The sequence below is a fragment of the Lissotriton vulgaris genome, chromosome 2_1 (genome assembly GCF_964263255.1).
Source record: "Lissotriton vulgaris chromosome 2_1, aLisVul1.2, whole genome shotgun sequence".
NCBI lineage: Eukaryota > Metazoa > Chordata > Amphibia > Caudata > Salamandridae > Lissotriton > Lissotriton vulgaris.
The window spans coordinates 616600023-616614447 of NC_141687.1; the positions used below are offsets into that span (position 1 = coordinate 616600023).

The following is a 14425-nucleotide window of genomic DNA, read 5'->3' on the forward strand; positions in this document are numbered from 1 at the left end:
GCCTCACCTAGCACCCTGGAAAAGGGAAAACACAGCAAATTGTTGCCGACTCTGTTCTTCCGTAAACGAGGACCTCATACACATCATTTGCATCTGCACAAACCTTCTGGACATAAGACGTTCCTTGCTTCGAGCCTTATGGAATCAGAAGGGCATAACAAGCTGCAGACAGGCTGTGATGCTTTGTTTTAACCCCGCAGAAACCCAGTTAAACTGCAGGACAACAACATTTTTGGACATAGTGGCCAGTAGACTAAAAGAGACAGCCACAGGGTCTACCGGAAGCACTAGCCAAATTAAAACAACTGTATGCCCCTAGTCCCTCTAATCTTAATGGACAGCATCAATCCAATTTGTGACTTTTAAAATTTTAACCAAGTGAATCTACCCGCTCTTTTTAAGCTTTATCTTTTTCTATTGACTGCCTTTTATATCATTGTACGTTTTAAAATTGTGAGTTTTTATTAACTGTACAATAAACAAATCCTTGTTAATCCTTGGTTCCTTTAACATCTTATTTCTCAGAGTGGGTACACCACCTCGGTGGTATGATAGCACAATCCTTCACTGAGAGCACGACTAGAATTTGGAACCTTCTACCACCATATCTATCATCTTTAAACTGCTACTTCTCTGGACACCTTCAAAATTGAGTTGAAGCTTCTGTTTCAAAAGTATTCTCTATGTATTTATGCTGATTTACTTTTAATATGTGACTATCTGTTTCTGCTGCGAAGGCCTATAATGCCTTTAGCCCATGTTCAAGATATATAAAGCAGCATAAATAAATATATTAATCATATAAATAAATCGATAAATATATAAAGGAGTTCAGACTCAGTTTAAACTTTTGTAACTAGGAGCTCCATGGGAAAAGCACAATGCCACTTCTCGTAGGCTTGCAAGTCGAGCTGCCTTTTCTTTTGCTCTGATTTTATACTTAAGATGCGCCCAGTCTGTCATTGGCTTATATGAACAGCTGCTGCGTGTGGCATTGACCCATCATCCTTACAGAAAGGTATCTATTGGCTAATCCAAACCAGGCTCTTGTTTATTAGACAGAAAACAGAACTTCCATTGGTCTAATCTTGAGTCAAAGAGAAAGGGGGTGGCGAGAAGGAGAGACCACAGGGACAAACAGGCTTGCAAACCCAATAGATTTTCCCCTTGAAAGGAGACAGCAGGTTGTTTCCTCCTTCTTGTTTTATTCTTCTCTCTGAAGAGGGGCAGTGCTGTGAATGTGGCATCATGGTCTGATTACTGAGCTTACCTAATATTTCAATTCCTATCCAGAAATTGAAAACACAAGAAATGCCATTGAAACCTAGCATAGCCCAAAGTCTTTGTAAGCTCCTCATTCATTCGAAGTTTCAGATGGAAACAACTCCCATTGGTTACTGTTGGCACACAGTGGCACCGCGGAATGTTTTACCTAAACTGCGGTATAACATTGTAAAGCCCTATCTTTGCTAGCTCTTGTATGATTGTGTTTAACGTGTTGATTGTAAGCTCTTGAGAAACTGCTCCACTCATGTTGTTGATCTAAGAGGGGGGTTCTACCCAAGGAATCCACATGGGACCTGGGTGCTGTATAATGTAGGTAAGAAGGGTCCCAGTAGAGCTTTAATACATTTGCTTGCATTTATTATAGAAGAATCAAAAATAATAACATACAATATCACTTAATCACAAAGCATGATCCATATCCTTCGGTCAATGAAAAGTGCCCCAAGGCAAGGCTGTAACTGAGAGCTCCGTGACCGTTTCATCAAGATGCGGCAATTTTGAAGCGATCGTTTTGACGCCCCGCCGAGTTTTTTGAGACAAGGACTCTCCGACCCTCATGGGCTATATAGATGCAGTGGATTCATGCTACGTGATTTAAATCCCTCAACAAGCCACGCTCAGCTACTGCCAAACCGCGTAAGGCTTCCGTCTCATACTCCGTGAATTGCAACACAAGAGACACGGCACACCGGCGCTGATCCGTAGTGACGCTCAGCCGTCACGGAGAGATGGTATAGGAGCTGAATACTCCTAACCTTGGGTGACTATATAGATTCAGCCTAATTACCCAACGTGAATAATGAGGATATAATCCTGCCACTTGCTCGAACTGAGCAGATACTGTAGTGCTCCTTTGTTGACTACCCTGTCCTGATGAAGACCCCGATGTAAGGCTAGACAAACGCCTACAAGTGTAGCGTGGGGTCGAAACGTCGACGGCTACTTCTATGTCCTGTTCTGTTGACACTCCCCCATTATTCTGAACTCTTCGGTATCAACAGAAATAGTTCTAACCTTTGGGATATGTTATAATCCCCCTATTTCTTCGGCTCAGGGATCTGAAGCCATGAAACTGAATTGCATTCTAAATTAATATTGCAATATATAAGTTGTCATGAACTTTATTCCCTCACTGTCCTTATCCCCCACAGCATCACGCTATCCCACTCCCCTTTCCTTTCTTGGGGCACTTTTCATTGACCGAAGGATATGGATCATGCTTTGTGATTAAGTGACATTGTATGTTATTATTTTTGATTCTTCTATAATAAATGCAAGCAAATGTATTAAAGCTCTACTGGGACCCTTCTTACCCACTCATGTTGTTAGCACCTAAAACATTGTACAGATGTATCAACACACTGGGGCTCTCTTACAACCTATGGGACATTGTGTCAAAATAAAGGCACCAATATACATAAATGAAGAGAACCTCCCTTCATTGTAGCGCTCCGGGTCGGCTTTTGCTCTTTCAAAATAACCTTGTATTGAAGATTCCATTCAATGGGAGACTGCGACTACTCAGCTACCCCTGAGATGTAAACGATCATAGAAAGAAGCTCGTCCGCAAGGTGGGAGCTCGGGCAGATGATGCAGGCAGGGTGACGTTCCCCATATCTCCATCCTAACTTCATCCTTTTTGGTTGCAGGAATGAGCAATCCTGAAGTTATTCAGAATCTGGAGCGGGGTTACCGAATGCCCCGGCCGGAGAACTGCCCAGAGGAGCTATACGAAGTGATGATGCGCTGCTGGAAGGAGCGCCCCGACGACCGTCCCACCTTTGAGTTCCTAAAAACCCTGCTTGAGGACTTTTTCACTGCCACTGAGGGACAGTATCAGCAGCAGCCCTGAAACTGGCCTGGGCGTCACATGTGAAGCGGTGGTGGCGCTGGTCCTGTCTGTTCTATTAACATTGCCTATTCTTGTACAAATCGCATAGACTGTGGACCTTACATTCTTTGTTCTGGGCTTTATTTCTTATGTTCCTGACCTTGCATTGTTTTTCACAAGATTTGCATTCTCTTTTCCAGGTCCTCTTCTGTCTTTCCTGTGCCTTATATTTTGAGATCTCGATTTTTCAATATATTTCCTATGTTTTGCATTGTATGTCTAACCTTTCCATCCTATGTCCTAAGCTTTCCATCACATGTCAAGAGCTTTTCATTATATGGATTAGACTTTTCACTGTCTGCCTCAAACTTTTCATCATGTAACTTGATAATTCCATCATATGTGCCTGGCAATCCATCATATATCCTGGTTTTCCCTAACATACACTGGCCTTTCCATTATATGTCCCTCCCTTCCAACATATGCACTGAGTTGTCCGTCATATATGATGTCAAAGATCACCTCCTTCTGATCAAGATTAGATGAGTTTCCACAGCCCCTCACATTTAAGTACTCATTCTAAAATGAGCAGTATTTACTAGACTACAGAATAAGTATACTATGTGTAGAATCTAACTAAAATCATTGTGGGCACCAGATAAGTGATGTCCCTCTTCAAATCAAATCCAGAAAAGTTGTAGCCTAGCAAGAGAAATGCTGTACAGGAAATGCAAAAGCAAAAAGAACAGATTATGGACGGAATGCTGAACAATGCAAACATTCACCCCAGTCACAGATCTGTGTTCAATCCATCATTATTTTGCTCACCATGCCACCCCAGTTTGGACCCAGCCGTATACAAATCAGTCTTGACTCTGCTCCTCGTGGGAACAGTCCAGCCCGAACTGCCAGGCCAGGGCCTCTCTGAACCGGAAACAAGCATTCTGGGACCGGTTTCGGGGTATCATCCCTCATTAGCCAGGCTAATTTGAATCCAATGGCACAGTGAGCATGGAACTAGTGTCTGGGCATACCCTTCCCACTTAGGGCGACAAAAGCAAAACACGCAGATAATGGACATAATACCGAGCAATGCAAACATTCACCCCCAGTCACGCAGGCAAGCAGATCATTTGTGTAGTGACAGGTGGCAAATACTGTGTGGTATGTGGAATATTTTGTTTTCAATCATGTTCCAGCTCCATCGTGGGGCAGCTTCAAGGACATCTCACAATGTCTTGAAAAAATCAACAACTCTTTATCTCTGATGTCCATACAAGCGTGCATTGCTTCATCATGTAAAGTCCTGTACGAATTAATACATCTCTTAGATTCACATATTATTACAGTAGTTTGTATGCTTCAGTAGAAAAACACTTTTTGTTCTATTTTATGCTCATGCTTCTGACTTAATTGACTGAAAAGCTTGAATCTATTTATGCCACATACAACTTGACAGACTTGAGAACTACCGAAACGATAGAATGTATTGTCCATTGACTGCAGTTTGGGGGTGACACCTTCACACCTGGAGATTGGCAGTCAGGAGATCTCCACACTTAGGTAGTCATCAGTGCTTAATTTGTAAAAAATTAACTGTCAGGGCTCTTCTCAGACGACCACTGCAGCCTGGACCACCCATTGCCCCTGCAGATCTGCCAATGAGAGTACCAACAGAACACCTAACCATCGCACTCCTACAAGTGTGACAATTCAGACTATTTCAGGCCACACAAAGCTATAATAATGGCATGAAGGGATGGTATTAATAATTTGTAATGCAAATTGACTTATTAAACACGGTTGTTGTGCTACTTTGAAAATGAATCTGACAGCGCCACCATGTGGTGGACTGTCACAAGTGCCGGTGCTGACAATAAGTGCTGGTGCCGAACAGCAGAAACCAGCAGCTCAAATTAAGCACTGGTAGTCATTAAGAGCTTGGCTTAGCAGCTTCATAAACCAGTGAACCCGACTCTGTATTTAGAATTGGGGGAAGTGCCAGGTTTACACTGCTGGTCATAGATTTTTAGTTTTTATACTGTTTAGAGTTTGTTTCTTGAAAACAAAAAATGTTTGCTGGGTGGGTGCAATAATCGTGGCTGGTGGGGATTGTGGAATTCTGTGTCTTTAATTACAATGGTGAGGGGGAATGCCCTTGCTTTTCTGGAAACGTTTATACAGAAAGAGATGAAGATTTTGAGGAATAAAATGATGACTAAAGTCCTATGTTATGGAATAAAATACTTAAAAATATATCTCTATGGAAATGTTTGCATCTCTGAGAGAACACCACATTTTGAAGACGAGTTGAAGTACCCACTCTATTTTCGACTCCAACATTGGTTTTTCTCAACCGATTCCTGGAAACCGTATAACAATCGAGGAAAAATAATAAGGTACTGTTTCTTTCACCGTTTACTCTTTTGTTACTGCATTCCCTGGAAACTACTTTAATGGAATCTGATTTTTCATTTATACTTTAAATTCATCTAAATGGTCACCAGACATTTGCAGCAAGTAATTAACTTATATGTATTAATGTAATGCGTTGGCCCCCTGCCTTCGGCTCAAACCGTCATCATCACTGTACACTTTTTCTATTACCAGGAGCCACACTCTGCACCTTTTCATTTTTAATTACCTTGTGAGTAAAGGATGTGTGCCTTCCTTCGAGCACATTTTCATCATGAGCTTCAACATTGTCATATCAGTGATCCACACAGTGCATGTAAATATGCAGGAATTTATATAGCGCAAATCACCGAGCGGTTTCTAAGCGCTTGCTTAGGGAACCCGTCCTGGTATTCCCCTGTGAGATAACCCCGGCAGGGTATCCGCAAGGTGAAAGCCAGGCGTCCCGCCGCGAGGGGCCGTTGTGGAGATTAAGCAAGCTATTGCCCAGAGTCGCAGAGTGTGAACCCGTGAATCGAGTAGGCACCGGAGCGAGAATTGTCGAGTCCATGGACATTTTAGGACTCAAGACCCCGCCGAGCCAGGAATTGAACCCTGGTCCCAGGCTGACCTCTGCTTCCAGGTCTGCCTCCTCTAACCAGTGAGCCACACTTCTCCACATGCATGCACCATTTCCTCGCCCTCCCATTCTCGCTCTGACAGCCCTGCCAAATACCACTCATTATGAGTTAGACTAACACCTTTTAGTGTGGTGGTCCACATCAATACAGTGAAATGCATTAGTCACGCATTATTAGTGCCTTGACACCACCTGTGCACTGCAAGGGAGGCGCTGAGAGTCACTGCAACTGTCAAGATGAATTAGAAGCAGCCTGAGTGCTGAGCACACTGCTGCAAACTTGCACTGGCCTCCATCGGGTGTCCGTGTGTCAGACTTTATGTATTAATAATTGACTGACATGATTCAACAATTTTTATTAAGCCACCTGCAACTGGTCTCCACTGGGGCCGGAGTGCTGCGGGCTGGGCTCAGGTGACTGTATGGGGGAGGTGGGAGGGCCCCCCCCAGTGTGGTGCACTGTCACTGACTGAATTGGGTATGATCTGTGTTTTCAACTTCAGCGCCTCTCAGGGCCACATGTGAACAGACACAGTAACTGGTGCAAGGGTTCCTTCAGTCCAGTCAGGGCAGGTGGGATTTTTTTATTTTTTATTTTCAAATTCCTGACGCAGCCGACAGGACCCCCTAGAACTGCTGCTGCTGCCAACAGAATTCAATGAAAGGACAAGCAGCGTCCTCAGTGGCTCCTCGACACGTGCTGCTCTCCCCTGCTGTTGGGGTTGTGTCCGGTGACGGTGAGAGCAGGCACGCGGCATCCCGGCCACGCGCTCCCACTGTGGCTTCAATCAACAGCTGCAGATTGGATGCAACGCAGTATTGTACTGTCTACAGAGGAGCCTCGGCATCATCTCTGTCACTGTGCGGCACCTGACTCCTGTCTCTAGCAGATCTCAGCACTGTCTGCGGGGACAGAGACTCCACAGACTACAAAGAACAGTCCCAGGCAGCAGCCATTCATTTTTCCCAGCACTGTGACAGTAACTCTGATTTGGTAAATCAAAGATAGCGCTGGTGATTAATGTTCCTTCTGGAGAGAGGTCGGAGTTTTCCCTAGTTCCAGTTTTGACTCACCATAAAGTAGCACAGTTGATTAATAAAACTGCTGCAAAGCACGTGTACCAAGCAGATTGCAGAATTCTATTTTATGTGGATAGCTCAGTGGGTACTGCTTTTGCCACAGAAATGCTTTTGTTACTTGCAGTTCTTAAACTACAATCCTAATATAGCATAGTTATCTATGAACTGTCATCAACGAGCTGCACGTAAACTAAATGGCATAGGGTATAATGTTCTGTTTTTACACCCAGTCATTCATTATCCTAATGATGCTAAAAGGGGTTAATTTGGGTAAAAGCACATTCCAATTAGTAAAACCAACCCCGACCACTGTGGTACGTTTTAAAACCTACGTTTGTGATTCTCCACAACAAACATTCTTAAAATGTACTGCCTACTAGTATGGATGACATGTGATTCCTACACCTTCAATCAATCAATCAATCAATCAATCAATCAGTCAATTTGTAAAGGGCGCTACTCACCCGTGAGGGTCTCAAGGCGCTGAAGGGAGGGGGGGGGGGTGCCGCTACTGCTCGAAAAGCCAGGTCTTGAGGTGTTTCCTGAAGGTGAGATGGTCCTGGGTCAGTCGTAGGTGTGCGGGGAGGGAGTTCCATGTCCTGGCTGCCAGGTAGGAGAACGATCTTCCTCCGGTGGTGGTTCTGCGAATCCGAGGGACGGTGGCGAGGGCGAGGCTGGGGGAACGGAGGTGGCGGTGCGGCTGTAGAACGAGAAGCAGTTGTTGAGGTATTCGGGGAACGTGTTGTGGAGCACTTTGTGTGCGTGGGTGAGCAGTCTGAACGTGATCCTCTTGCTGACTAGGAGCCAGTGCAGGTTTCTCAGGTGAAGATATGTGGCTGAAGCGAGGGATGTCGAGGATGAGTCTTGCGGAGACGTTCTGTATGCGTTGCACTGCAGGCGTTTCTGAAGTTTGGCTGTGGTTCCTGCGTACAGGGCGTTTCCATAGTCCAGTCGGCTGGTGATGAGGGCCTGGGTGACTGTCTTCCTGGTTTCGGTGGGGATCCACCGGAATATCTTTCGGAACCTGCGCAGGGTGTTGAAGCATGAGGACGAGACTGCGTTGACTTGTTTGGTCATCGTGAGGGAGGAGTCCAGGATGAATCTCAGGTTGCTTGCGTGGTCCGTGGGTATCGGTGCGGCGCCCAGCGTCATTGGCCACCAGGAGTCGTCCCAGGCAGACGGGGAATGTCCGAGGATGAGGACCTCTGTCTTGTCCGAGTTGAGCTTCAGACGGCTGAGCTTCATCCATTCTGCGACATCTTTCATTCCATCCTGGAAGTTGGCTTTGGTGGTGAGGGGGTAAGTGGTGAGGGAGAGTATCAGCTGGGTGTCATCGGCATAGGAGATGATGTTGATGTTGTGTTTGCGTGCGATGGCGGCGAGGGGGCTCATGTAGATGTTGAAGAGGGTAGGGCTGAGTGAGGAGCCCTGGGGTACGCCGCAGATGATCTTGGTGGCCTCGGAGCGGAAGGGTGGGAGGCGGACTCTCTGGGTTCTGTTAGAGAGGAACGATGTGATCCAGTCCAGACCTTGTAATCATCATTGTTTTAAGTAACATTTCCTAGACTGACTTACACATGCAGGGCCGGTTCTAGTATTTTTGGGGCCCTAGGCAGAATGGGAACATGCTGAGGGCCCTCTAATATGCATACACTTGACCCATTCAGGGCTGTTTGCATCTGAATAGATGCCCCTGCTCCTGAAGTTGCAGCCCCTCTCTCACAGCCACCTTCAAGAACCTCTTAATAGCTCATCAAGGGCTGAAGGTCTGAGGGTTGTTTACCTCCATATGGCCAGGGAGATAAACAGCAGGGCAATAGCCATCCCGCTATGCCTCTGTGTGGGTGGGGGTGAGGCCAAATTGCTGGTCAAGCTTGAGTTTGCAACTGGGAATGGGGAGCCCTCCCCTTGGGCTCCCCTTGCTGCGCCATAGCAGTGAGGCCGGGGGGTTGGGGGAGCTCCTAGGTTGGCGCACTTGCAAGGTGACACCTTTCATGTCTGACTCTATCCCATTGTTGCGGGCCACACATTGAAGGGCTGACTACGGGGCCCTGGGTTGCTGCCCACACTGCCCATGTGTAGCGCTGGACCTGTACACATGTATGATTCTTTGTCGCTGTATAATGTATCTGTGTTGTAAAAAGCTTACACTGGTATGACTAGCGCGATAAAACAAGTGAACTGCATGTGAGAGAGGGGCTATGGAGAGATCAGGGTCAATGGTGGAGGGAATCCATGGAGAAGGAAGTCATTGGATATACTGCATCTGTGCGTAGATTTTTTTAATTTAATTGTGTGTGTATTCACATATGTGCACAGAGCATTAATAAAGTACCACCTCTGAAAGACTTGTGTATTGTTTAATACCATGGTTATTACACTATTGTTTTACAGTACGATCAGCTTACAAAGGCACGAGGTCAATGTTTTTTTTGTTTCAGGTGCTTTGCAGCAGTTTCAAAATCTTCTTAGTGTTTCGTGTTGCTCCAATGTGTGTAATTTCTGATATTTATCTGTTTTTATGCTTTTCATTGCTTGATTTTGCTCACGAGAAAGTCTCACTCTAAGCATCACACAGTTGGTTGTTGAAAGTCACTCATAAAAACACTGAAACTATGAAAATGTCACACATAAGCAATCTGAAACCTTGGCAACTATGCTCTGAGAGAGAAGCAGAATAGGGGGTGCATGTTCTACTGCCATCTTGTGCTTCCAAAGCAGTGGTCGAAGTGAGCAGGATCAGCAGGGCACAGCGTGCCCCTACTTCTTTTATTAAAACAATTCCGTTCCCTTACTTTGCCTTTTAAAAATGTTGTCCCAGGACGGCAAAATTAGCAAAGGCCTTCAGATAAGGCTGGGCTTGCTTTCGTGGATGTTCGGGGATGGGCGGTACGAGCAGAGAAGGAAAAGGACTGCCCAGAGAAGACATGGACAATGCCCACTTCTGCTCTGCGCTGGCAGCTATCCTCCTACTCCCTTTTTCTTCCTCCTACTCCATCTCTTTCTGTCTAGCTCATCAATTACTGAAAACCGTGGCTTGAAGAAATGGTTCACAACCTCTCTTTCCTTCTTTCATTTATTTACTTCCCTGTAAAATGGATCCCAAAAAGCAAAAAACAATCTTGATAGAAATGCCCTTTTTTCCTGACATTTTTCTATTCCAAAGTGCAGCCTCTGGACGGAGAGAAACAAAAGGTTTCAAATATGAATAATAAATACATAACAAAATAAAGCAAGACAGAGTGCTTGCAAAGTAACCAGATTGATTTTATTCACACCTAAACACTTTAGCACCACTTTACAGAGTTTGCAGTGAAGCAGTACTTTTGTTTTCCTGTCTCACTTTGAACAGCATTGTTTTCCCCGAGTGGGGAAGTACACCAATAGGTAATACAATACCTGGTTGATGGGTGGATTGGAAAACAAAATGTGTACCACGACTCTGTGTTTATGGATGTGGTCTTTTTAAACCATAATGCTTACGTTTTGTAAGGATATAAGCAATGGACATTGAAAGGGTCCTTTCTGAGCCCTGTAATCATGTCCTTAACTTTTCAAGTAAAAGCACTCCCTGCTTTCTAACTAGTGAGTGAGAAATCGTTAAGGTAACCATGTTGTTTCTGCTTACATTTCACATGCTTTACTTAATCTTGCATTCCCTATAAGTGTTTGCTATTCCCGGGATGTTGATACTTTTATTTAGGCAGCACATTACTCTTGTCTAGAGCATAATTTGAATTGAGTCACTTCCAGGTGTTTATAGTGGGCACAATTAGGTTGTAGCTGAAGGCAGTGCGAGTTTCTTTCAGGGGGGCAGGATGGTGTTCAGTAGGGGAGTGGATGTGGCACTATGCCCAGAGCTGCCGAATTCGGAACTGGGGAACCGGGTTCAGCCTTCATGACCAGTCCACCAGACCACTCTCCTCAGGGAGCATATTCCCATGCTAGACCTTAGAAGGCTCCACTAGACCTTAGAAGCCCTGGTGTCTTAGCACCAGTAGGTGAACCCTAGCAGTGGCAGGTGTGGTTTAACCTTGAAGGACTGTCCATCACAATCAATACTGATGTTCATCTCCAGTGTTGCGGGCAGGCCTACAAAGCAGCACACCCTAGAGCAACAGTGATCCAGTCACTGGGACTTTGTTACTGAGGTCACAGGAACCGTGTGCAGGGTAGGGTGGTACGAACGGTGTGACCGCACAGGCACCTATTTCGGGTGGGGGCGTAGTGTTTGCAAGTATATTATGGCTTTAAAAAAACTTGCTGCCTCCTTCCTGGCCTCCAGCAATTATCAGCAACAATAAAAATGTCATGTTAACTCCGGTGATTAATGTTCTTCCTAGAGAGCGATCAGAGTTTTTGTTCAGTGGAAGGGTTGACTCCTGAAAAAATAGCACAGAACATTAATTTGCCTGCTGCAAAAAACATGTACCACGCAGATCACAAACTGCACATAATGTTAACTAGGTGAGTGGGTTACTGCTTTTGTCAGAGAGATCCTTTTGTTACTTGCAGTTTATAAGTTAAAATCCTTACAAAGATCAGTGAGCTATTAAACTATATTGCATACTAGTATGGTTGCCATGTGGCTTCTACACCTTGTAGTCCTTTATCTTATGTAACATTTCCTATACAGTGATTTACACACGTATAAATGATTGTCTCTGTGTAGTGTCTGTGATGTAAAGTGCTCTGACACCGTAGACTGGTATGAGTGGCGCTGTAAATCAAATTAAATGCATCTGAGAAAGAGTGTGGTTATGGAGACTTGAGGGGCACTGTTAAAGGGTGGTAGTGAGGGAGTCCGAGGCGTAGGTGGTCATTGGGGGCACCAATAATCATTGTTGCACAGGACGCCCCTCGAGGCCAGTCTGCCTCACCCATTGGTACCTCCATTGCCCTTGTGCCAGCAGTAATAGCTGCAACCCACCAGGGATCAGCAATGCAGGATTTGCACGCACACCAAACTAAGGGGCTTATTTATGAGCCCTTGCGTCACTTTTGCGCCGCCGGTGCATCACTCTTTGTGATGCACCAGCGGCGTAAAAAAATGTGCTCTGTTGCACCATATTTACAAAGTGACGCATCTAGGTAGATGCGTCACTTTGCAAACCCCTGCGCCACATTATACCTGCGCCAGGTATAATGTATGCAGGGGGGCATTCAGACGGAAGAAAGGGTCATAGAAGTGAAGCAGTGAAATCTATAAGATTTCACTGTGCCACTTCTAGGATGCAAATGCGCCAATATCTTACGCCGGCCTCGTGGTAGACGTAACACTGACGCAGGCACATTTCACATGGGACTTGCCCATGTGTAAGGACCCATTGTTAGAGTTGCGTCACTTTTGTGACACACTCCAGCAATGCCTCATTTTCGCACCCACAGATATATCCGAAATACTGATGTATCTGTAACTACTTGCGACATGATGAGTCATACTGTAAATATGACGCATCATTGGTGTCGCAAGGAGGGTGCAATAAAGAGTGACGCATCGCTGTTTTCTCGCAGCGATGCGTCACTTTTCATAAATGAGGCCCTAAGTTTGCGAACTTCACAGTCTTTCTGTTTCATGCACAAGCACTTTTAACATGTGCTACCTGCTCTGGGACCACTGGAATTATGCAGCAATGGGGGAAAAATGATGACGCAATTATGCCGCAAAAAAAAGGTTGCTGTGTAATGCAATATATTTTCTTATACTTTATTATTTTGACATTTTTACACATTAAGTCTCTGCAAATATTCTGCCTCATTAGTACCAGTTTAACATACAAATGCAGCAGTGAGAAAGTTGATCAGTCAACCTCTTCAAAAGGCCATCCACTTTGCAGCAACACAAGTCACGTTTTTTAGTAACTTTTTATCCGTGTGAGCTTCAAAAATGATTAGTTAAAACTGTAAGATTATGCAATGGATGATGTATTATGTGGAAAATATGGCAGAGCCATAATTATATAGAAAACATTTGCAATCTAGAATATTTTGCCATTCATCTTTGAACTGCAGTTTTGGAAAAAGGAAGAAGTGCTAATGAGAGAAACTGCATGGCTTGGAGACAAATGGCGTGTGATTCCACTTTTAGGTTTAAAGCATTTTATTAAGACAAAAACATAGGGAGAGGGAACAGGAGGTTAGGGTTACATACATTACAGCAAAGAAAATGAGCATGATATCACGAGTGCGACGGTGGACTAGGCCGCTGTGAAAAGGGAAACAACAGCAAGTGAAAAAGGCTAAATATAAGCAATACCTCCATTCCGAGCATAGTCAACACCATCAGTCTGAGCATTGAAAATAATAAGCAGTAACACAAAGAAACCCAACCCACCATCCCCTAGAACCCTCCCCCAAACACCCCAACTCCCCCCACCACCCCCGTCCAATGTACCGCTAGGAACACTACCTGCCCCCCACCGCACCCCCCCCCCTCCAGGAACCCAGCCCCTCTACCCCTCTAGTCTGCTGGAATCACCGGTGGCGTCAACCTTAGGAGCCTGAGGTACCTCGGACAGGTGAGTTCCCTAAATTTAGTAGTTAATAGTGCCCGAAAGGGTTGCCACAGCTCGTCAAATTGGTCTATCTCCCCCGCTACCGTGAGAGACAATTTTTCCATACCTAGCACATGCCAAAGCCTATGCAACCAGCCAGTGATGGAGGGGACCGTGGTAGTGCGCCAGTGGATGAGGATGTTCTGAACCGCTGAGCCCAGCGCAATCGCGATTTGCCTGCCCCTACGGGACTTCAGCGGGTACATCAGACCATTAGGAAGGCCCAGCAATACATACGCCGGAAAGCGCGGTAACTCAATTTCAAAATGCGTATCCACCTCATCAAGAACCTCCTTCCAATATGCGGCCAACAAGGGGCAATCCCAAAGAATGTGCAAAAGGGTCCCCACCTGACCACAACCTCTCCAGCACTCCTTCTCAATATGCCTTTTCATCTCGTGCAGTCTCTCTGGGGTGTAATACCAGTACGTGGACACCTTGGTGAATGTCTCAGTGAGGCCAGTGTGATACGCTGAATGTCTCGCCCGGTGTGCAATCTGGTCCCATTCCTTGTGGCTAAGTGTCCTACCCAATTCCCTATGCCATCGTTCCCTGCCCGGATTATAATAGTGAAACGGAGGGGGCTGTAAGAACTTGTAAAGATCAGTGATCAGTTTAGCATCCGAGGCGCGGGTCACC

At 45.4% G+C, this 14425-nt stretch overlaps 1 protein-coding gene across 1 annotated transcript in view; it reads left to right on the forward strand.

Moving 5' to 3' along the window:
- The window catches only part of LCK (LCK proto-oncogene, Src family tyrosine kinase), a 329952-nt gene extending 324580 nt beyond the window's left edge, over positions 1-5372 (forward strand). Inside the window, exon 13 of the mRNA XM_086955694.1 lies at positions 2937-5372. Coding sequence (XP_086811820.1) covers positions 2937-3139 — 203 coding nt within the window. The 3' untranslated portion in view covers positions 3140-5372. The remainder of the gene's footprint in view (positions 1-2936) is intronic.
- Positions 5373-14425: the final 9053 nt, after the last annotated feature.